This window comes from Grammomys surdaster, unplaced genomic scaffold (assembly GCF_004785775.1).
Source record: "Grammomys surdaster isolate TR1022 unplaced genomic scaffold, NIH_TR_1.0 126185, whole genome shotgun sequence".
In the NCBI taxonomy this organism is placed as follows: Eukaryota; Metazoa; Chordata; class Mammalia; order Rodentia; family Muridae; genus Grammomys; species Grammomys surdaster.
The window spans coordinates 7,725,829-7,748,869 of NW_021620991.1; the positions used below are offsets into that span (position 1 = coordinate 7,725,829).

General features: G+C 49.8%; 1 protein-coding gene across 3 annotated transcripts in view; it reads left to right on the top strand.

The window, feature by feature from the left end:
• Nucleotides 1-20,701, top strand: part of Plod1 (procollagen-lysine,2-oxoglutarate 5-dioxygenase 1) — a 27,404-nt gene extending 6,703 nt beyond the window's left edge. For all 3 annotated transcript variants that reach the window (XM_028757846.1, XM_028757849.1, XM_028757847.1), the window contains exons 5-19: nucleotides 1,032-1,144; nucleotides 2,396-2,459; nucleotides 3,876-3,973; nucleotides 4,912-5,013; nucleotides 5,517-5,648; nucleotides 8,044-8,165; nucleotides 10,076-10,180; nucleotides 10,442-10,567; nucleotides 11,235-11,376; nucleotides 12,562-12,675; nucleotides 13,255-13,320; nucleotides 13,952-14,056; nucleotides 15,331-15,477; nucleotides 17,387-17,512; nucleotides 19,884-20,701. In XM_028757846.1, coding sequence (XP_028613679.1) covers nucleotides 1,032-1,144; nucleotides 2,396-2,459; nucleotides 3,876-3,973; nucleotides 4,912-5,013; nucleotides 5,517-5,648; nucleotides 8,044-8,165; nucleotides 10,076-10,180; nucleotides 10,442-10,567; nucleotides 11,235-11,376; nucleotides 12,562-12,675; nucleotides 13,255-13,320; nucleotides 13,952-14,056; nucleotides 15,331-15,477; nucleotides 17,387-17,512; nucleotides 19,884-20,039 — 1,718 coding nt within the window. In that variant the 3' untranslated portion in view covers nucleotides 20,040-20,701. The remainder of the gene's footprint in view (nucleotides 1-1,031; nucleotides 1,145-2,395; nucleotides 2,460-3,875; nucleotides 3,974-4,911; nucleotides 5,014-5,516; nucleotides 5,649-8,043; nucleotides 8,166-10,075; nucleotides 10,181-10,441; nucleotides 10,568-11,234; nucleotides 11,377-12,561; nucleotides 12,676-13,254; nucleotides 13,321-13,951; nucleotides 14,057-15,330; nucleotides 15,478-17,386; nucleotides 17,513-19,883) is intronic.
• Nucleotides 20,702-23,041: the final 2,340 nt, after the last annotated feature.

The window sequence follows — 23,041 nt, forward strand, 5'->3', positions numbered from 1 at the left end:
ACACTCACACACACACTCACAAACATACCCCCCACCATTCCCACACACACTCACACACACATACTCACAAACATACCCCCAACCAATACATACACTTACCCCTCACCATTCCCACATGTACACACACCCCACACTCATACACACACACACAACACACTCATACACACTCTCATACACAAATGTGTACAAATAATTAAAAGCAAAGAACAGGGTTGGAGTGTGTGGCTGAGTTGGCAGAATGCTTGCCCACGTGCACCAAGCCCTGGGTTCCATGGCCAGCTCTCCATAGGCGGTATGGTGCCACACCTGTTATCCCAGAATTGGAGACATGGAGGCAGAAGTTCATAAGGTCGTTCTTGGCTAACTGATAAGAGTGACGCCAACCAGAGCTATGTGAGACCCTTTCTCAAAAACAATGAAAAACCCCTGTATCTTCCTTTTCACACCTACACCCACTACCTCCTGGGCTTCATTCTCTCCTGGTGCTGAGCCTTGATCTCAGCCCTTTTCAGTCTTTTCAGAGAGTAGAACCCACAGGCCTCACCCTGCCTCAGCAGGGAGAGCTATTCTCACAGGTGCCATGGCCTACCTAGCGTGGATGGTGGGAGGTTGCAGAGGGGGAGCTAGCCTGTTTCTTCCCTCTCAGCCTGTGCATCCCTCACTTCTTCCAGGAGCACCTCTGGGCTTTCTCTGCTTGCCAGGGCTCAGACCTTGGAGTGCTGTGTGACAGTTTTTCAGCTTCTCCCCTTCTCTGATGCAAGTTGCTCAGATGATTATATAAAAGGAACTCCAAGGATCCTTCCAGATCTGCTTTCCAGGGGCCTAGCACTAAGTGGGTGCAGCTCAGCGGATTCCGTTGGTCTTGGGAATGCTCATCTGGTGGCCTTCGCTAGCTTGTATCCCACTTCCCCTCAGTCAGAAGAGGAGGGGGTTGGCTTATGAGTAAGGCAGCAGGAGGTGGCGGGGAATGGAGGAAGCCAGCCCAGAGACTGGAAGCTAATCGTCTGTCTCTGTCCCCACTACCTCTCCAGGCTTCATTGGCTATGCCCCCAGCCTCAGTAAACTGGTGGCCGAGTGGGATGGCCAGGACAGTGACAGCGACCAGCTCTTTTATACCAAGATCTTCTTGAACCCGGAGAAGAGGGTGAGTGGTGTTGGGTAGGCTTGGGAGAAGGGTCCGGGGAATCCTGACCCTAGATGGTATTGGCCAGGCTGCACTGAGGACAGCCCTCTGGGATCTGAGCAAATGGGTTGGTGTCTCAGTCCATTTGGGCCGCTGTGACAAACTGCCATAGACTTGGGGGCTTTTAAATAACAAAGTCACTGCTCAGTGTTCTGGAGTAATGAGTGTGCTGTGTGTGGGTTAAAGCCAAGCCTGTGGCATAGCTCAGTGGTAAAGGTGCCTGCTGCCAAGCATAAGGACCCTCATGGTGGAAGGAGAGAACAAGCTTCTGGAAGTTGTTCCCTGAACTCCGTACATGCACTGTGGCACACACACACACACACACGCAAAATAAATATACGTATGGGACTAAAAAATTAGCTCAGTGATTAAGAGCAAGCACAGGACCCAGGTTCTCCTCCCCATATCCACACGATGGCTCACAGTTGCCTGTAATTCTAGTTCCAGGGGATCTGATGCCCTCCCTCTTTTGATCTCTCAGGGTACAGCCGCATAACACGCTTACATACATGCAGGCAAAGCACTCATACATATAAAAATAAATAAAATTTTAAAAGCCAGGCCTGATGGTGTCTCTGTAATCCTAGCATGTGGGAGACTGAGGCTGGAGGATCATGAACTTGAAGTCAGCCCAAACCATCCTTCATACTTTTTTTTTCCATTTTTAAAAAAGATTTATTTATTTTATTTATATGAGTACACTGTAGCGTCTTCAGACATACCAGAAAAGGACATCAGATCCCAATACAGATGGTTGTGAGCCACCATGTGGTTGCTGGGAATTGAACTCAGGACCTCTGGAAGAACAGTCAGTGCTCTTAACCTCTGAGCCATCTGTCCAGCCTTCCTTCATACTCTTTAAGATCCTGTCTCCGAAATCAAAAGTTAATGTATTAAGGGATGAAAAACAATACCGTTAGCATTTCTCACAGGAATGTCGTGAAGATCAGATTCATATACGGACATAGCAACCTGGGACTGGAGACTGACACATATGACATTAATGCCTCAGCATGTGCTGTCATGTGACTAGTTAGCATCCTAATGGTTGAGCCAGCTGCTTCCTTAGGTTCCTGCCGGTCTTGAGACTTCCCGGTTCTCTGTGAATAGAGCCAGGATGTGGCAGGCTGAGCTAGTGGGGTGGGCAGGCTCCCCTTGCTAGGTGTGCTGGGGACCTGGTGTTGGCTGGGGCCCATGCTGTCCTTCCTGCAGGAGCAAATCAATATCAGCCTGGACCATCGCTGCCGAATCTTCCAGAACCTGGATGGAGCCTTGGGTGAGCGGTAGCATTGCGAGTGGGTGGGGTCGGAGTGGAAAAGGGAGCTTGGAGTTTTAAAGGGGAGGAGTGGGACCAGAGAGAAGAGGAGGCGGGGTCTGAGGGTGAAGAGAGGTGGGGCCGGAGAGAAGAGGAGGCGGGGTCTGAGGGGGAGGGGAGGTGGGGCCGGAGAGAAGAGGAGGCGGGGTCTGAGAGGGAGGAGAGGTGGAACCTGAGGAGGAAGGGGAGCTGAGGTGAGAGACTTAAGGAGTGGCTGGAAGGAGTTGAGGAAAGTTTTCCGAAGGAGAACCAAATGGCTCCTCCTTGGTCATTGTGCTGTGCTATTGTCAGCCTCCTGCCCGGGGCCCCAGAGACCCTCCAGATGCTGTGGGAACAAAGTTGTGTCTCTCCGAAGGTGGGAGAAGGGCAGCTGTACACTTAGGAGGAGGCAGTGATATCCATGACAGGGACCTGGCCCTCAGCCCCACCCTGCATGTCATATCAGTACAAGTGACCCCTTCTCCTTGGGCCCAAAGCTGGTGATCACTTTCCTACATGTCTTCCTGATTGTCATAGACACCCCGCTCAGTGCTGTCCCTTGTGTCTGCAGCTGGGATGTTTTAGTCTTTGCTGCTCCTCCCCCTCCCACTTCCGGCTCTAGTGAGTCACCACACTAAGGACTGGGGTCACTGTGGCCTCTGTGCTCCTTCTGTTCTGTTGTGTCAAGTACTTGCTGGCCACACATTTACCCCCTGAAGAAGGGATTTCAGGGCCGGGAAGGTGGCTCAGTGGATAAAGGCGCTTGTTACCAAGTCTTGAAGACCTGAGATTGAGCCCCAGAAGATTCATGGTTGAAAGAGAGAACCGACTTTGGCAAGGTGCTACCTCTCCTCCATGTGTATATCCACAGACACTTAATAAATAAGTGCAATTTCAATTTTAATTTTTGGGACAGAGTTTCTCTATGTACTCCTTGTCTTGGAACTTCTGTAGGCCAGATAGGCCTTGAACTCAGATATCTGCCTGTCCCTGCCTACTAGGATTAAAGGCATGCTAAAATTAAATACAATTTTTCAAGAAGCATGGCTGGAGGGACAGCTCAGTGGTTAGGGAGTCTTCCAGAAGACGAGAGTGTGGTTCCTAGCAACCATGTCAGGCAGTTCATGGCCACCTGTAACTCCAGCTCCAGGGGAGCTGATGCCTCTGGCCTCCTTAGGTACTTGCATTTATGTGCACAGACACAGACAGACAGACAGACAGACACACACACACACACACACACACACACACAGACACACACAGAGAAAGAACGAAAACAAAACGAAGGAATTTACAAAAGGGAAAACTGAGGCTTAGAGGGGTGAAGCGACTTTTGCAGAGCCAAAGCCTATGAGCTCCCAGCTTGGGCCCTCTGCCATTGTGCTTTCTGACTCCCAGATGAAGTCGTCCTCAAGTTTGAGATGGGCCATGTGAGAGCACGGAATCTGGCCTATGACACCCTCCCGGTAGTCATCCATGGCAACGGGCCCACCAAGGTATGGAGGGGCCCAGTCTTGGGGGAGTATGAGAGGAAGGCAGAGTCTCATTTCTTCTCCTGTGACTGCACCCTGGGCGGGGGGACTGACATTGTTTGGGGTCCTCTGATACATGGTGTCCTGTTTATTGTGGTGGGCAGGTCCATTCTTGATGGATTAAATGACCCATAAAAGATGCCACTGTTCCATCTAGGCTTCGAGGAAGATTCCAGAATCATCTTGTGCTGTTGTGATATGGCAGTCATTTATTCACTGAGTGAACATGTATCAGATGCCTGCACCAGGGACCAGTCTGTCACATATAGGAGAGTTACTGTGTTCATAGTGTAGCGGAAGGGGCTGGGGGCAGATAGTGGCTGGGGACAGCAGATCCATGGTCCCAGAGGACTGGTTTGTGGCTCATAGTATATTTGCCAGTCACCAGCTTTAGAAGCCTGTGGGTAGGGAGAGGAAGAGAGCCAGGGGCGAAAATGCAGATTTGTGGCTGGGGGTGTAACTCAAGGGTAAGCCTATTCACCTAGCGTGCCTGAGGCTCTGAGTTTGATCCCCCAGGGACCACATAAACCAGGCATAGTAGTGCATACCAATAATCCCTGAACTTGGAATCAGGGATTTAAAGTCATCCTTGGCTACATGGTGAGTTCAAGGCCAGCCTGGACTCATTGAGATTCTGTCCTACCGCCACAAAATAAAATAGAAGAAAAAGAAAAATGCAGATCTTGGTTTCACCTAACTCTGATGTCTGGACTCCTGTGAGGGCAAGTATTTAGGAATCTGGGTTTTTATAAGCCCCCAGCTTCCTCTTTACAGTCAGGATGCCCTTCTGCATGATGGAGCTTTCCTCTCGAGACATCGAAAGATGGCAGGCAGGGAGAAGGAATTTGCTATTGGCAGCGGGGTATGTGGCTGGCTCCAACCTTGCACCCAACTCCTGACAGCTGCAGCTGAACTACCTGGGCAACTACATTCCTCGCTTCTGGACCTTCGAGACTGGCTGCACCGTGTGCGACGAGGGCCTACGAAGCCTCAAAGGCATTGGGGTGAGGCCTGGCATGAGCTAAGGGGGACAGTTGAGGGCAGTCCCACGAGATGGGGGAGAGGAGGAGGTAATCTTGAGTAGAATGGTGCTTTGGTGAGAGGTGAAGAGGCTATTGTCTGTCTGTGGGTCACCCAAGTCCAGCTTTCCTCCTGGTGTCCAAGTCCACTTTCTTCTCCGTAGCCCTTCATGCCCCTATACCCTCTTCCTATGCTGTGAGCCCTGTCATTTATGGCCCAGCTTGAACACCACATCAGCCAGGATCTGGTGTCATGCTATCCATTGGCCTTGGTAGGAGCCTGCGATCTGGTTATACTTTCCTAATCTGGCGTCACCATGTGTCCTGCCAGCCCCATGCCTGCATGGCCTGCTTCGATCTGTGACCCAGGCATCTAGTCTCCCAAGGCCATGTGCCTCTACCTCAGGTTTCCTCAGGCTGTGTTAGGGGCTCGGTGACAGACAGTGACTAGACCCTGCTTGACTCTTGTGCTGTCCTTCCCTCTGCAGGATGAAGCTCTCCCCACTGTCCTGGTCGGTGTGTTCATTGAACAGCCCACACCATTTTTATCCTTGTTTTTCCTGCGGCTGCTGCGCCTACGATACCCTCAGAAACAGATGCGGCTCTTCATTCACAACCAAGTGAGTGGAAGCTACCTTGTAGGGCTTGGCTCGAGGGCCCAGCCTTGTGAGCTGGCCTCAGACCTCTGAGGAGCTCAGTGAGTCTGGGACGAGTGAAAGTGGGCAGTGGGCTGTGTCCCTAAATCACTAGACTGACTAGGTCGGGCAGACTGGGCTTATAACCCAGCAATATGGCTTTTCTTGGTTGTGTGACCTGGAGCATCAACCTTAAACTCTCTCCTTCTGTCTTCTCGCTAGTTAAATTGAGGTCTGAATTGTGGTAATCACAGAGAATTGCTGCAAGCATTAAAAACTAGTTAACTGTACAAGTTAATGTACAGAATAGTAAGGGGGTCAGGAGGAGCTGGCTAGCTACTGAGAAGGCTGAGGTTTGTAAGTTCAAAGCCAGGCCTGGATTATGTAGTGAGATTAGCCTTCTCTCATAAAAACATTTTATAAAGGTGTGGGTAGCTTAGCTGTGGTATACTTGCTTAGTATGTGTGGGCCTTGGGTTCTGAGTATTTTAATTTTTAAAATTATGTGTATGTGTGTGTGCACATGTGTGAGAGCAGGTGCCCGAGGAGGCCAGATGAGGGTGTTGACTCCCAGAAGCTGGAGTTGCAGGTGGTTGTGAACCATCTGACATGGGTGCTGGGAACCAAGCGCAGGTCTTCTGGGAGAGCGGCAAGCACTATTTGTTTGTTTGTTTGTTTATTTGTTTATAGTTTCTTTGAGACAGAGTTTTTCAGTGTAGCCCTGGCTGTTCTGGAACCTTGCTCTGTAGACCAGGCTGGCTTCGAACTCAGAGATCCACCTGCCTCTGCCTCCTGAGTGCAGGCACTAAAGGTGTGCACCACCATTCCCAGCTCAGCAAATACTCTTAATGGATGAATAGTCAAATCTCTCCAGTCTGGAGTCCTTAGGTTTTACCCACAATAGTAAGCAGGGGACAGGGGAAGGCTGCCATTCACAGGTAGTGTGTAATGGGTAACCTTGGGTCTTAGTTACCTTACCTGTTTGTTGCTGTGACAAAACACCATGACCAAGGCAACTTATGAAATAAATCATAAATTGATTGGGCTTATGATTCCAGAAGGTTGGAGTCTGTGATAGTAGAACAAAGGCATGGAAGAGCTGAGGGGAATGCACATATAGAGTCACGAGCAGCAGGCAGAGTGAGAGAGTAGTAGGGACTGCAGAGAGCTTCTGAAATCTCAAAGCTTGCCCCCATGACATGCCTCTTCCAACAGGCCCATGCCTCCTAATCCTTCCCAAACAGTTCCACCAACAGCAGAAAGCTTCTGAAATCTCAAAGCTTGCACCCTCCCCCCATGACACACCTCTTCCAACAGGGCCACGCCTCCTAATCCTTCCCAAACAGTTCCACCAACAGCAGAAAGCTTCTGAAGTCTCAAAGCTTGCACCCTCCCCCCATGACACACCTCTTCCAACAGGGCCACGCCTCCTAATCCTTCCCAAACAGTTCTACCAACTGGGGACCAGCTATTCAAACATATGAGCCTATGGGCCGATCTCATTCAAGCCACCACACTTTGACTGTTGTTGCTTTTGTTTCCTGTCTCCTTCATGCTTCTGGGTTTGCTTTGATGACAGTCAAGTTGGGTTACCATTGCTTTAGAAGCTTCAGGGGACATGGGTACAAGTCCTGAGCCCTGAGCTCTGTGGGGAGCAGGCCTGGTGGTTCAGCACTATTCTGGCTAGGTAAAGCCTTGTCTCTCCTCTGCTTTGGGTATGTCTTTGACTGACCAAATCTTATGAGGTCTATGGAGCCCTTTGTTTGGGCTCCAAACAAAGCTTTGCTTTGCTCAGATGCCTGTCTGCGTCTCCCCTGTATATCTTCCAGCTGTAGCAAGGTGCCCCATACCGGGGACCCACAGTTTTCCACTCAGCTTGGCTCTCTGCCCAACTTAACCCGCATGCACCTCCAATGTACGTTAAGCCCCTACGGACAGAAAGGCAACGGGACATGCATCCCAGGATAGCATGTGTATATGATGATGTCATACCACAGGGTCAATAGATTGGACATCCCTGCTTAGGTTTGGGACTAAAAATCCTCATCTCTCCATGTCCCCAGGATGGGGGCCCCAGGTGCAGACTATCATGTATGCATCCAGATCCTCTGGTACACTGGTTAAGATGACACCCTAAGATCATCAGAGTTTCTGGATGCGGGGTCTTTGAGAGGAGGGGCTGTCCTGATGACAAAGCTGTGAAGAGGCCAATGGTGCCGGGCCTGGCCAAGGTAGATGAGCATGGAAGGGTCGCCAGCCAGAGAAGGGCATCCTGACAGAGATGCAGATGGCAGGAGTGTGTCAGAGACAGCATTCTTTGGCAAGTGACGGGGGTGTTGCGTCTCCATCTCCATCTGCCCCTTGCCTCCTCACCACCCCAGGAACAGCACCACAAGCTTCAGGTAGAACAGTTCCTGGCGGAGCACGGCAGTGAGTACCAGTCTGTGAAGCTAGTGGGTCCTGAGGTGCGCATGGCCAACGCAGACGCCAGGAACATGGGCGCGTGAGTCACTCATGGGTTCTCTTTGTTCATGGTGGTGGGCAGATGGGCCGTGGCATTGGGAGCGGCAGGCTGGGAATTCAGAAGGCTCTGACTTAGTTAGGGTTTTACTGCTGTGAACAGACACCATGACCAAGGCAACTCTTATAAAGGACAACATTTAACTGGGGCTGGCTTATAGGTTCAGAGGTTCAGTCCATTATCATCAAGGTGGGAGTATGACAGCATCTAGGCAGGCATGGTACAGGAGGAGCTGAGAGTTCTACATCTTCATCTGAAGGCTGCTAGCAGAATACTGACTTCCAGGCAGCTAGGATGAGGGTCTAATAGATCACACCCACAGAGACACACCCACTCCAACAAGGCCACACCTACTTTAACGGGGCCACACCTTCTAATAGTGCCACTCCCTGGGCCGAGCATGTACAAACCATCGCAGTCTCCGACATAGTCCTGATTCTGTCTGGGTTTCAGGGCTCTCCTCTGTGAAATGAGGAAGCAGTCTCTGTCAGGACAACTTGGGGGTTCCCAGACAGTGTCATGTGGTTTTGGGAAGCAGATTGGAGAAAGAGGAAAGGTGGAGGGCTAGAAATAGATGGAGGCTGACAGAGCAACAACCTCCCACTGTTGGTTTTATTATTAGACATGCGGTGACTCAGTAAACGTGTTTACCTCCCGAGCCGGACCACCCGGCAGTGGAGGGAAGGTCCGACTTCATAAACTTGTCCGCTGACCTTCATAAGCGCGCTGTGGTGAACTCACACACTAATAATAACTAAAAAACAAATAAAATAGAACAGAGATGAAGACACAAGAATCCACTGGTCTAGGTTTAGGGATGTAGCTCAGTTGGTAGGGTGATTGCCTAGCATGCGTGGTGACACCCTGTTTGATCCTCAGTACCACGTAAACTGGCCGTGGTCGCACACATTTGAAATCTCAGGCAGGAGGGTCAGGAGTTCAAGGTCATCCTCAGTTCTATAGCTGGCTTAAGGCCAGCTTGGGCTACGTACTGTTTCACAAAACTGAAACTTCCTGTGTCTCGGTCTGGGGCTGGCAGACTTCCTTCAGACTTCCTGTAAAGTACTGGATAGTAATCAGCTCTGCTGGTCAGCTTGGTGGGCTCCAGAGCCCTTTCTGAGCTGTCTGCCCTCGTAGCATAAAGATGGCCACCGATGTATAATGAATGAGTGAGATTGTGTTCCAGAAAGATTTTACTTAGGGACATTGAAATTTGACTTCCTCATAGGAAGGTGTAATTTTCTTTTGATTCCCCCCCACCCCCAGTCATTTAGGAACAGAAAACCACTCTGGGTGGCACGAACTTGGCGGTGGGAAGCCTCAGACTGGGGACTATTGCTTTCTGAGCCCTAGACTAGTTAACGGAAGGGATCTTTTGAGGAAATTTTTTTTTTGGCATTTTGAGGCAGGGTCTCATGTAGTCTAGTCTGGCCTTGAACTCACTGTGTAGCCAAAGCTGTGCTTAGACTTCAGATTCTCCTGTCTCCAGTGTTGTGACTACAGGTGTGTACCATCATATCCAGTGGCATGCTTTTTTTTTTTTTTTAAATGTGGGATACTAGAAATAAGCCCAGGACCTCATATATACTAAGCAAGTGACCTGCCACTGCTGGGTACCCCAATTTCCATTGGTACTAGTTGCTCTCAAGACAGGCATTGTTGAGCCCCATCTGATGGCTGTGCTTCCCCCGTCCCCCTGCTGATCAATCCTTTGCCATTGCTAAGATGCCTGTTAGAGTTGAGAGGGGGACCTTTGAAGTTCCCATGAGTTCTAAGGCCCCTTTCCCTGTACATCATAAAGCCAAGCTCTGATAAAAGATGTGGTATCTTCTGAGGAAGCTCTGGGACCAGCCTCTGCCTTCCTCTCCCCTTCACCATTTTTCCTCTCACAGAGACCTGTGTCGCCAGGACCAGACTTGCACCTACTACTTCAGTGTGGATGCTGACGTGGCTCTGACTGAGCCGAATAGCCTGAGGCTCCTGATTGAGCAAAACAAGTAAGACTGTGGGTGGCCTCCTGAGCAAAGCCTGGTCAGGCTGGGAGGCCCTTGACTTTCTACTCCTTGGGGCTCCCAGCCTGTCAACTTCAAAGGTTGATAGAATGGCACCTTCCTGGATCTATCCCCAGCATAGGAGGGATGAGGTTTCTGATGAGCCAGGCCTGCCCTACCCCAGAGATTCCGGTATGCAAATCACAGGTTGCCGGGCTCCTCCCCTTCCCCATCCTCAGTCTGGTCTGCCCGTGTCCCCCTACTCAGGAATGTCATTGCGCCACTCATGACGCGCCATGGGAGGCTCTGGTCCAACTTCTGGGGGGCACTGAGTGCAGACGGGTACTACGCCCGCTCGGAGGACTACGTGGACATTGTGCAGGGACGTCGTGTGTGAGTATCCAGTGCTTTCATCTCTTCGGGGTTTGTGGTACCTCTACTGGTTGCGCTGAATCTGAAGCAAAGAGGACTAGAGTCAGACACACAGAAGAATTCCTGAGAGTTGTCTTGGGATGGGGAGATCAGCAATGTTGAGTTTAGGATTTAACTCAGTAATAGAATGTTTGCAAGGCCCCGAATTCAGTCCCCAGTACTGAAATGAAAGAAAAAAAAGTCTGATTAGATCTGACAAGGTGGCTCAGTGAGTAAGGGCACCTTTTGCCAAACTTGACAATTCGAGTTTGGTCTCTGAGATCCACATGGTGGAAGGAAGGAACCGGTTCCCAAAAGTTGTCCTCTGATCCCCACCTGTGTCCTGTGGCTCAAACATGCACACCCACATGTATGTGCACAAAATAGAAACATAAAAAGCAGATTAGCACCCTCAAATGAATACTCTCCCAAACATTGACTGTGACCTCACATTCAATAGACTCAACCCTTGATTCTCCTGCCTCAGTCTCTCAAGTCCTGGGATTACAGATGTGGACCAGTACCCCCGTGGACCAGTATCCCCAGTTTACTTATAATTTTGATACAGCCTTTTCATCCCGGCTCCGGGCTCCCAGGCTGAGAGCCCTCAGCGAGCCTGTGACCCTGTCATCTCCTCTCTCTCCCTCAGCGGTGTCTGGAACGTGCCTTACATCTCGAACATCTACCTGATCAAGGGCAGTGCCCTGCGAGCCGAGTTACAGAACGTAGACCTTTTTCACTACAGCAAGCTGGATCCCGACATGAGTTTCTGCGCCAATGTCCGACAGCAGGTCAGTGCGGCTATGGGGGTGGGGTACAAGTACTTGTGCCCTGGGTGTGGTCCTCCAGCCTCGACTGGCACACTGGGCCATCTTGCTGGTGTAGGTAGGAGCTTCTGAGGGCTCTGGGGTGAGGCTGGTCCTCCTGCCTCTGTCTCCCAGTTTCTGGAATTACAGACGTAATTCCACCATACCCAGCTTATTTATTCTTTTGATAGAATCTAAAGAGAATTGAACTTCTTGCCTCAGTGTAATCTGGCAGTTATGTCCAAGAGACATTTGTGTGTCTTCATGTCTCGCCTCACATCTCTCATTTTTGGGGTGTGTGTGTGTGTTGTTTTGAGACAGGGTCATGCTCCTTCTGCTTCCTGGGTGCTAGGATAATAAATAAGTGTGTGCATGACTCCTGGCTACCACCTAGTATTTCTTTGTGATTTCTTTTTTTGTTTTAGTGTTGGGATCAAACTGAGTGTTCCGAGTGTCTCAGTAATGTGAGATTTTTCCTGTGTGTGTGTGTTTGTCTGTGTGTATGTGTGTGTCTGTTTGTCTGTGTATATGTGTGTGTGTCTGTCTCTGTGTGTGTCTGTTCATATGTGTCTGTGTTTCTCTGTGTGTATGCATGTGTGTGTCTGTTTGTGTGTGTCTGTCTCTATGTCTCTCTCTCTGTGTGTGTGTGATTTAGAGAGAGAGAGAGAGAGAGAGAGAGAGAGAGAGATTGAGAGGGTGGGTGAGTGGGGTGCACGTATCCCACCACGTGCATGTGGGGATGAGGAAACTTCACGGAGTTGGTTTTCTCTTTTTGCCTTTACATGGGTCCCAAGGATCACATTTGGGTTGTCAGGCTTTTACCCTCTCCAGTCCTGGTGCATTTGTTTTGACATAACAGTGTGGTTAGGTTTCCCCTGTGATCGGCATGTCAGGATCACAGCCCTTAGTAGTGTTCTTGCCCTACAGGCTTGAGCTCTGGGTTCAATCCCCAGTGTGACAAACAAGAAAGGGAGAGTCCTTTTCTCTTCAGTCCTCCAGGAAGCCTTCTCTGATTATATCCCCAGGGTGGGGCTGTGCTGGGTCCTGGGGACACACACTTTACTCACAGGTCTTTAATCTGTTTGAATCTGGCTGTGGGGCACTGCCCTGACCCCCCTTCCCTGGGGTGTGCAGGATGAGGAAGCTTTTCTGTCTGTCAACTCTCTATAGGACGTGTTCATGTTCCTGACCAACCGGCATACCTTTGGCCACCTGCTGTCCCTGGATAACTACCAGACCACCCACCTACATAATGATCTCTGGGAGGTGTTCAGCAACCCTGAGGTAAGACCTGGGTGGTTGGACCTGGGCTGGAAGTCAAAGAGACTCCAGTTGACTGATCTTGTCAACTGGAGACTGCGTGAGTGACCTATTCTCCATGAGTCCCCTGCTCACCTCCAGGGCTCTAATCTTGTATAGAGAGACACATTGCCACCTAGTGGAACAGGGAGCTATGATGTAATTGAGCCTTTTTAACCTTTGGGCCACCCTTATTTCTGTTCTAAAGTAGGTCTTCCCTGACTTGGCTTACCCCTGAGGTGTTGCCTTGATCAGAGGAAGCGGCAGTTGAGACAGTGTGTGACAGTATACACAAATGATGGGGCGTGTAGCAGACATGGGCATTTGTACATGCCTATACACAGACACAGATATGTGCAAATGTGAGATCCTGTGTATCCTGACAGCACTCTCAGACCCAGCAGGCACAGGTAATTTGCCTCTGACAAGGTCATAGCTATTTATGTTTTGAGGGGCCTGAAGGCTGGAGACTCTTTAGGAGCCACTGATGCTGTTATGCTTGAGGTGACCACAGCTGACCCAGGCCAGGCCTGGAAACCCCATTCCGTGTCGCATTCTCTACAGGACTGGAAAGAGAAGTACATCCACGAGAATTACACCAAGGCTCTGGAGGGGAAGCTAGTGGAGACGGTAGGGGGGGGTTCATAACCCACACTTGCTGCTGTGGGAATATATGGGGGTGGAGTTTCAATATGTGTGTGTGGGGGGAGGGGAGGCGGCATCTGTCTGTCTGTCTGTCTGTCTGTCTGTCTGTCTGTCTGTCTGCTCTGGCAGTGCTTGGGGTGGATTGGCCTCTCTCCCAGCAGCATTTTCCAGCTAAGGTCTGTAGATACTCTGAGAAGGACAGACCTGCTGGGCATGATGGTGTAAGCCTGTAATCCCAGAACTCAGATGGAGCTGGAGGCAGAAGGGTTATAACCAAACAGAGCCTCTGAGCCAAGAGTGAGGGATAGGGGCTCTCCCTTCTCACTCACACCAGTAGTGTCTGCCCAAGGTGCACACTCTCCCCAGGCTGATACTGGTAGCAATGGCTGTAACCTTGGCTGGAAAGTCTGTCTGATCTCTGTCTTTCTTCAGCCCCTCAATCAATCTAGTAGCATCCACTGAGCCCTTACTCCTTGGGGACACTCAGAGAGTTCCCCGGGGATCAAAGTGTGGGCTGGGGGAGACTCATGAGAATCCCTGCAGGGGTTCCTGTATTTTGAGAAGGACATGGTGCTGTCAATCCGGAACTCCCTGATGGAGTCTTCACTCTTCCCAGCCTTGTCCAGATGTCTACTGGTTCCCCATCTTCACGGAGGCGGCCTGTGATGAGCTGGTGGAAGAGATGGAACACTATGGCCAGTGGTCTCTGGGTGATAATAAGGTAATGCCTCAGATGCCTGGGAGGCTGCAGGGGACTGCCCTTCTAGGCTCTTCTCCTGGTTACCTAGCCAGTCTGCCCAGGACTCTACTTTCAGGGTACAGGCAGGCAAGAGCACAAGGTTTAGATAAAACAGGGTGTGGAGATTCCCAAGCAGACATTGCCATTTTCGTGGCTTTGAGCTGCCTTAAAGTAAGGTTCAAAGTTTTTATCTCCTGGCTTGTCTGTTGAATGCTTCAGCATCCTGCTCCCAGCAAGCATTTGAAAATGAGGAGAAATGAGCCAACATGGTACAAAGGGCATTGGGTACCAGGTCCACGTTCATCAGACATCAGACATCTGATGGTGAAAGTTGTTGTCTGGAGTCCATGCCTACACATGACTTGGGAACTTTCAGCATTGACCTTAAAGATTCATACGTTCCTAGATCTCTGTGTCTCCGGCAGGCTGAACTCTGACCCTACAGCTGGACTAACTGAGCAGGTTACCTGCGTAATCTGTTTATTTCAGTGTCTGGGAAGATCCCTGCTTTAGTGACAGGGACAGTCATGAACCCCCAGAACCTCAGTGAATGATGTTTCTATGACATTTCTTTTTTTTTTTTTTCTTTTTTGGTATTTCGAGACAAGGTTTCTCTGTATAGCCCAGGTTGGCCTCAAACTCAGAAATCCGCCTGCCTCTGCCTCCCAAGTGCTGGGATTAAAGGTGTGAGGCACCACTGCCCGGCTTCTATGACATTTCTAAGGGACTTAAAATACCGTGTAACTCAGTGGCAGAACACCTGCTTTATGTCACAAGACTCTTAAGTTCAATTCTCAGCACCAAAGACAAAAACCCCCAAAGCACCCATGCATTGTCTCCTAGTTTCTGAGGGTCAGGATCCAGGGATGCCTTACCTGGGTCATCTGCCTGGGATCTCATAAAGCTGCAGTTTGGGGGGTCTGCTGGAGCTGTTCTTTGTTTATGGGTTGAGGACTCATCAGCTCATGATGTTGTTACTGGTGCAAGTCCGGTCCCTGAAGCTGGAGAACAGAGCCATGACCTTCCTGCTCAAGATTCTCTGTTAAAAGGCTCACCTGATAGATCTGACCGTCCAGGATAACCTCTCTGCTGATTAACCCAAAGCCAATGGATTAGGACTTTAATGATGTCTGCAACGCCCCTCCTCTTTGTCCTATAATGTCCTATCCTGTACCAAGGTCAAGGGGAAGAGCCTGGGTATCAGGGCATGGGAGTCTGGGTGGCGTCTTAGATTCTCTCTTTGTGGTCACTTCCAGGACAACCGTATCCAGGGTGGCTATGAAAACGTGCCCACTATTGACATCCACATGAACCAGATCACCTTCGAGCGGGAGTGGCACAAATTCCTGGTGGAGTATATCGCCCCCATGACGGAGAAGCTGTACCCTGGCTACTACACCAGGGTGGGTCTCCGTGGAGGCAGCAGGATGGGGGATGCTGGGCACAGTTCCAGCTTTAGGGAGAGGCTAGATGTTTTGGTGTCCAAGGAAGAATAATATCTCCTCCCCATTAAGAGAGATATGAAGGGAAGGAGGGAGAGAGAGAAAGACTCTGTGTGTGTGTGTGTGTGTGTGTGTGTGTGTGTGTGTGTGTGTGTGTGTGTGTGTGTGTGTAAACACAGAGCTGCTGGATGGAGCCTTGAGAAGCACCCATGGATCTGGCATGGTGTCCTAGGCTCTTGCTGTGCCTCCTGTGAATCTTTCATCCATCCATCTGTCCGTCCGTCCGTCCATGCATCCATGTATCTATCTGTACTTGGAATTGTACATAGGGCTTTAGGGCTTTACATGTCTAGATAATCATTTTACCACAGAGTTACATCTCCAGCCCCCCACCCCCTCTTAACCAGAAGTAGGTCTTTTCCCCCTCTTAACCAGAAGTAGGTCTTTTGAGACAGGGTCTCTATACAGAGCACTCTGGTCTTGAACTTGGGATGATCCTCCTTGTTTGGCCTCCCAAGAGCTGGGATTACAGGTGTGAACCACCAAGCCTAAATCTTGGTTCCCCTTTTTCTTTTTTTTTATTTTGAGACATGGTCTCACTAACTTGCTCAAGCTGACCTTGAACTCACTTTGTAGCCCAGGCAGGCCTAGGACTTTAGACTCTCTTCCTTCAGCTTCCCAAATAACTTGGGATTATAAGTGAGTACCATCTAGTTAAGTGTTCTATGCCTTTATTTATTTGTTTGTTTGTAAATTTATTCAGTTTGTTTTGCTTTTTAAATTTTATTTTTAATTATATGTAGCTGTGTGTACTTGGATATGGGTGCTGGAGGGAGCCAAAAGAAGGTGTTGGATCCTCTGGAACTGGAGTTACAGATAGCTATGAGCTACCATGCGAATGGTAGCTGATCCTGGATCTTCTGAGAGAGCACTCTGTACTCTTCACCTCTGAGCCATCTCTCCAGCCTTGCTCTCTGTGTCTTTAAACCTTGCCTTTATCATCCCGCTAGTCCATCAAAGAAGCCACCCAGCTGGCTGCAAGCCCATTCCATCCCCTACTGTCCTGCTGGTATCATTTACAAGTCTGTCTTCATGTCCACCAAGTAAGCACTCCATCAACTGCGCTACAGTCTCCCATTTCCTCCACCCCCACACCCATTTTGGCCTTTTGAGACAGGGTCTTTCAAGCTTGGCTAGAACTTGCTATGTAGACCAAGCTGGCCTCAAATTTAAAGCAGTTCTTCTGCCTTACAGGCAAGCCTGCCTGTTTTAGTTAGGGTTTTACTGCTGTGAAGAGACACCGTGACGAAGGCAACTCTTATGAGGACAACATTTAATTGGGGCTGGCTTACAGGTTCACAGGTTCAGTCCATTATCATCAAGGTGGGAGCAGGGCAGCATCCAGGCAGGCATGGTGGAGGAGGAGTTGAGAGTTCTCCATCTTCATCTAGAAGCCACTAGAAGACTGGATTCCAGGCAGCTAGGACAAGAGTCTTAAAGCCACGCCCATAGTGATATACTTCCTCCAGTAAGGCCACACCTACTCCAAAAAAGCCACACCTCCAAATAGTGCTACTCCCTGGGCCAAGGATGTTCAAACCACTGCACTGCCCTTTTCTTTTTCTTTTTCTTTTAACTTCATGTGTATGAGTGTTTTGCCTGCATGTATGTCTGTTCACCACGGGTGTACAGTGTCTGCGGAGGACACAGAGATGGTTGGGTTCTCTGGGACTGGACTGGAGCTGCTGAGGGTCACGTGAGTCACGTCAGGTTAGATGGAACCTCACAATGCACTCTCTCTCTCTCCTTGGCCCTTTAAGCCTCTCTAGACTGATGTAGGCCTTCTTGTCCCCTGCCCTGTCTGTCACAGGCCCAGTTTGATCTGGCCTTCGTCGTCCGCTATAAGCCTGATGAGCAGCCTTCCTTGATGCCCCACCACGATGCCTCCACCTTCACCATCAACATAGCCCTGAACAGGGTTGGGGAAGATTATGAGGTAAGCTGGGGCCTCAGGCCTCAAAGGCAGGCTGAGGGAGGAGCCAGGCTCTGGTGAGCAAAACCCAGTGGTTATGACCGAGAGTCCCAGGGCTCAGAGGGAGATGGTGCTAGGTATATAGGGAGGGCTTCCTGGAAGAGTAAATCAAGGCACAGCTTGGCAGGTGGGAGTGTCTTCACAGGAACTATGGCACAAACTCCAGAAGGTTGGGGCAGTGTTTCTGCGTCCCTCTTTCTTCCTCAGGAGCCCTGTGTCCTGTAAGGCTTCTTCAACTGTTTCCTTCTGTCTTTGTGTGTGTTGTGAGAACACGTGAGGGGGACCCAGGTCACAGCTTCTCAGAAACTCCCATAAATACTGAGTGACAGGCACTGGTGAAGGAGCTTGGGGACTCTCCTCATGAGAAGGAAAAAGGTTTCTTTGAGAGTAGGGGGACTGTTAGCCTTGGTACAGGGCACAAACTTGTGGCTGGAAGAAAGCACTAGGGAAACCAAGAAGGTGCTGAGGTTGAGGAAAGCCATTCTGAGGGCCTCAGCTAGGCCTCTGTGTAGGGCCAGTGAGTGACCTAGCTTGGGCCTTCATCCATACCCGTATGTGATTAAAAAAACAAAACTATTGAGAGATGGTCTCACCATGTAACTTTGGCTGGCGTCAAACTCACAGAGATCTGTCTGACTCTGCCTCCTGAGTGCTGGGCTTCAAGGTGTGTGCTATCAAGCCTGGCTACAACTATTTTTAAGTTCTTCTGGACTTGGCCCTGGAGTAGGCGGTGTGAAGGACACCCATAAAAATAACTGTGTTGGGACTGAAAGGTAGCTCTGTGGATAGCCTGATGGCTTATCGTCTGCCAATCTGTGGGTTCACTGTGTCACTATATAGAACCAGCCATGGTGCTACACACCTGTCACCTCAGCACTTAGGAGATAGAGGTAAGATGACCATAAGTTCAAGGTCATGCTCGGCTACATAGCAAGGTCCAGGCCATTCTGAGCTACACGTGACTCTGTCTTCAAAACCAAAACCCAAGCAGCTGTTGTTACAGGAGCTCACCAGAGGGGACTGACTCCTCAGACTGTTTATAGCTAATTGAAAGGTGACTAGGACCACACCTAAGTGTCCAGAACACAGATGCTTTTTGTTTTGTTTTGTTTTTTGAGACAGGGTTTCCCTATGTAGTCCTGGCTGTCCTGGAACTAGCTCGGTAGAGGTTGGCCTCTAACTTAGAGATCCACCTGCCTCTGCCTCCTGAGTGCTGGGATCAAAGGTGTGCGCCATCACTGCCCAGTATGAGAACTTGAGGTTTTTAAAGGCAGAAACCAAACAATGGCATCTCACTTGGCAGCTGCAGAGAGCTTCAAAGAAGTAAACAGTTTGAGAGTTGGGTAATTTTCCATGGGCTTCTCCATCAAGGAGATCACATCCTAGCTAAGTGGCCTCAGCAAGAATACGAGACGGAAGAACCTCTGCCCTATCACACTATATTTTAAAGAATTTAACAGCAGGAAGTATGTGTGGTGTAGCAGCACCCGGGAGGCAGTGACGGGAGGTTCTCTGTGAGTTCAAAGCCAGCGTGATCTATATCGTGATTTCAAGGATAGCCAGGGCTGTGTAGAGAGACTCTGTCTTTTAAAAAGCCAAATGAAACAAATTAACAGTGAAGCAATATAGCCCTGAGCCATGAGTTTTCAACTAGGAATGGTTTTGACCCCTGGGGAGCATCAGCCATTCCTGAAGATATTTTGAAGTGTCAGACTCTGAGGTTGTTACTGATGTCTAGTATGACTAGAGGCCAGGATTACCCAGTTCAGCCTGGGCAACAAAGTATCTGTAGTTCTCAGAATGAGTAATGTGTCCAGGGGCTCTCGTGCTTCCTAGGCAAGTACCCCCTGCTGAGCCACGCCTCCCAAGCAGTAGTGAACTAAATGTATGAAGGAATGTATGTATATGTTGTGTTTGTTTTTCAGACAAGGTCTCATGTAGTCCTGATTGGCCACAAACTTGCTATGAAGCTGAGGCTGGCCTTGAACTCATAATTCTTCTGTCACCACCTTTTGAGTGCCAGGATTACAGGCCCACACGTAGTTAAAGAGTATCTGTGTATATACTCTTGCTTATCCCTGTCAGCTGTCTACAGAAACAGAACCTGAGGTTTAGGGGAATTACAAACTAAGAAAAAGGGTGAAGGATGGAGGTGACCTTTGCCCAGGGATGCCTGACTCCGAGGTCAGCCTCTGCATCTCCTAGTGCTTTCTCAGGCATCCCCAGCCCCTCAGTGCTAACAGGCCCCTTGACCATGACAGAACAGAGGACTGGGAGCTATGGGGACAGGGGATACGAACTGGGGAAGAACTCATGGATGATTCCTCTCTCCCAGGGCGGAGGTTGCCGATTTCTGCGCTATAACTGCTCCGTGAGAGCCCCAAGGAAGGGCTGGGCCCTCATGCATCCTGGGCGGCTCACACACTATCACGAGGGGCTTCCCACTACCAAGGGTACCCGCTACATCGCTGTGTCCTTCATCGATCCCTAACTGCCTAGTGTCTGCCTCCATTTGACCTATCTCTTCATTGACAACCACTGCCTAGCAGCCCCCAGGGGCCAAGGAAGCCAGTCCAGCCTCTGATTCTTCAATTCCTGTTGCTCTTGAAGCCTCTGGTTGGAAGGATTGGGTGCAGACCAGAGATGGGGCTCCCCCTCCAAGACTGGGGCTGCCCATGGTGCTCCTACCAGTCTCAGGAGATGGTGGTAAAGTTCATCTTCCTGGAGTTCCTAGCCCTCCTTCCTCCTCTGACTTTCCCTGGGGCCAGACTTCTACTGGAGCTGGGATACTGGAGTCAGAAGCTTTGCCTAGAGTACCTCTAGAAGAGCCAGCCCCCAGGATTCTGTTTCAAGTTTCAGTGCCACCAAGATCTGGGTCAACCCACCTCCGACAACTCCACCCCTGAACCTAGGACTGTTGATGCCCTCTCTTCCAGGTTTTTATCACCAGAGCAAATAGTTGTCTCTATTGAGACTGTAACTCGAAATCCTCCCAGAGGGGCAGGAAAGACATCTGTGACAGTGTTTGGTTCTCTACTGATCCTGCTTGGGGGAGGGACATATGTCCACACTGTACTGGGTCACCCTGTCCCGATGCCTCTGGAGACAGGGACAGAGATGAGAGTTCTATTAAATATTGTTCAAACCACTGTATGAGAGAAACCTGGGGTGAGCCAGCGTACACGTGACTGGCAGGTATCAACAGGGAGTGTTGTCAGATCCCATGGCTGGAGGGACAGGCTGTCAGTAGACTGTGGGACTCCTGTTTCTCAAACCCAGTGCCTTGCGGCCTCTAGGGTTCATTTATGTTTTATAAAACTCTCTACTATGAACTGGGAACTGGCTGAGACATTTTCAGAAATGATTTTCAGTTGCCAAGACCCGTATTACCTGTCACTGCTTCTCGGAGCCTTTGCCAGCCCTTCCTGCAGCCATGAACATAGAACACAACTTTGGGTGGCCCCCACCTCACCCTGGGCACACTGGTTCTGGTTATAGTTTAGGACATTTGCTATTAAGATCTAACAGCCATTGTAGCCCAGGCAGGCCTCCACCTCAGTTTGAGTCCTTGTTTGAACCCCAAGAACTGGCATTACAGGCATGCTGCTGCCACTCCCTGCTAAGATCTACCATCTATCTGTCTCTTACGGTAAGCCGGTTATGTGCAAGTGAGTTCCTCAGCGCATAGCCCTCCTGGCTAAGAGCCATTTCTTCTTCACAGGTAGAGAAATAACTGTTGGCTTAGGGACTCGGCAAGTAAGTGCTGGGAACTGGGGTTTGAATACTGTTTCTGCGATTAAAGCTATCAAATCCCTATCATCAGGGATTGTCATCAGTGGCTATAAGGCAGAAAAAAACCAAACCAAAAACAACCAAATGTACTTCACTGTAGACTCTGTGGTCAGTGTAAAGCGTCAGCAGTGACCATAAGAACAAACCAGTGTAGGATCAATAGGGAATGGCCAGCTAAGTATAAGCTGTTGCTCTAATTTATATGAGTTTTGCCTCCCAGGAGACTTTCCCCCATATCTGAGGCTTTTTTTTTTTTTTTTTGGTTGTTACAACTGAGGAAGGGGGTGCTGTTGGCTTCTAGTAGACAGAGACTAGAGGGGAACTGGGCATCTCCTAACCACTATGGACAAAAAAAGATTTACCCTAAAATGTCAGTAGTGCTAGAGAAGGCTTGTCAGTAGACGCCACTTGGAGATGCCACGGAAGCTGTGGGACCTCATGTGACCACGTGGCCTTAGTGTGAGGCGGGGGGGGTGGTGGCAGACACGGTGTCTAGTCCTGGTAGGCAAAGACCCCTGATGTCTGGAGGATGTAGATGGCTGGAGGAGGTGGAGTAGGCAGGTCAGACTGGAAAGGACTGGATCCCGAGGCGGCTGTCCCATAATCTAGTTTCTCATGGAGAAAGGGGAAGGTTATTGTGTTTTTTGAGCTGGTGTCTCTATGTAGCCCAGGGTGATCTGGAACTCATGTAACCTAGACTGGCCTTGAACTCAGGCAGTCTTCCTACCAGTAGCTCCCTGGTGCTCAATGTTACAGGCTTGCTTCCTAGTCTGTTTTCTGTTGCTATGATACTACAGAATACTACAGTCTGGGTGATTTTCAAAGACACAGAGGTACCCAACCTTTTGACGTTGCCACCAGATGCCATCATTTTCAGATGTGTTGAGCTGATTTCATAGCTATCTTGGGACACGTGACACTCAGGCCACAGGTTGGATACGCCTGGATTAGAAGTTTATGTCATTGGGTATAGTGGTGCATACCTGTAATCCCAGCACTGGGAGGCAGAGGTAGAAGAATGGAAAAGTTTCGAGCTAGTCTGGGCGACATAGAGATCCTGTCTCAAAAAATGAATAACGGACTAAACCAAGGCATAGATGTTGCTGAGTTCTGTACCTCTGGAAGCTGCACTGAGGTGGAAAACATCACATGGCCAGGCAGAGGGTGCACATTACCTCAGATTTCTCTTCCACTGAGGCCATCATGGAGGTCCACTCTCCTGATCTTGTCTAATCAAGATTACTCCCCAGAAGTCATTGTGTTTAATGGGACTTTCTACAAATGAACATGGATGGTGTCTTAGGTTTCTGAGGGTTTGAAAAAAACCCTCACTAAAAGCAACTTGGATGCCGGGCAGTGGTGGCGCATGCCTTGAATCCCAGCATTTGGGAGGCAAAGGCAAGTGGATTTCTGAGTTCGAGGCCAGCCTGGTCTATAGAGTGAGTTCCAGGACAGCCAGGACTACACAGAGAAACCCTGTCTCAAAAGCAAGACAAAACAAAACAAAACAAAAGCAACTTGGAGAGGAAAGGGTTTATTTCAAGTTACAGTTTTTAAGTCACACTATTACTGAGGGAGATCAGGACAGGAACTAAGGCAGAAGCTCTGATGGAACACTGCTTACTGGCTCGCTGTGTGTGGCTTGCTCATCCTGCTCTCTCTCTCTCTCTCTCTCTCTCTCTCTCTCTCTCTCTCTCTCTC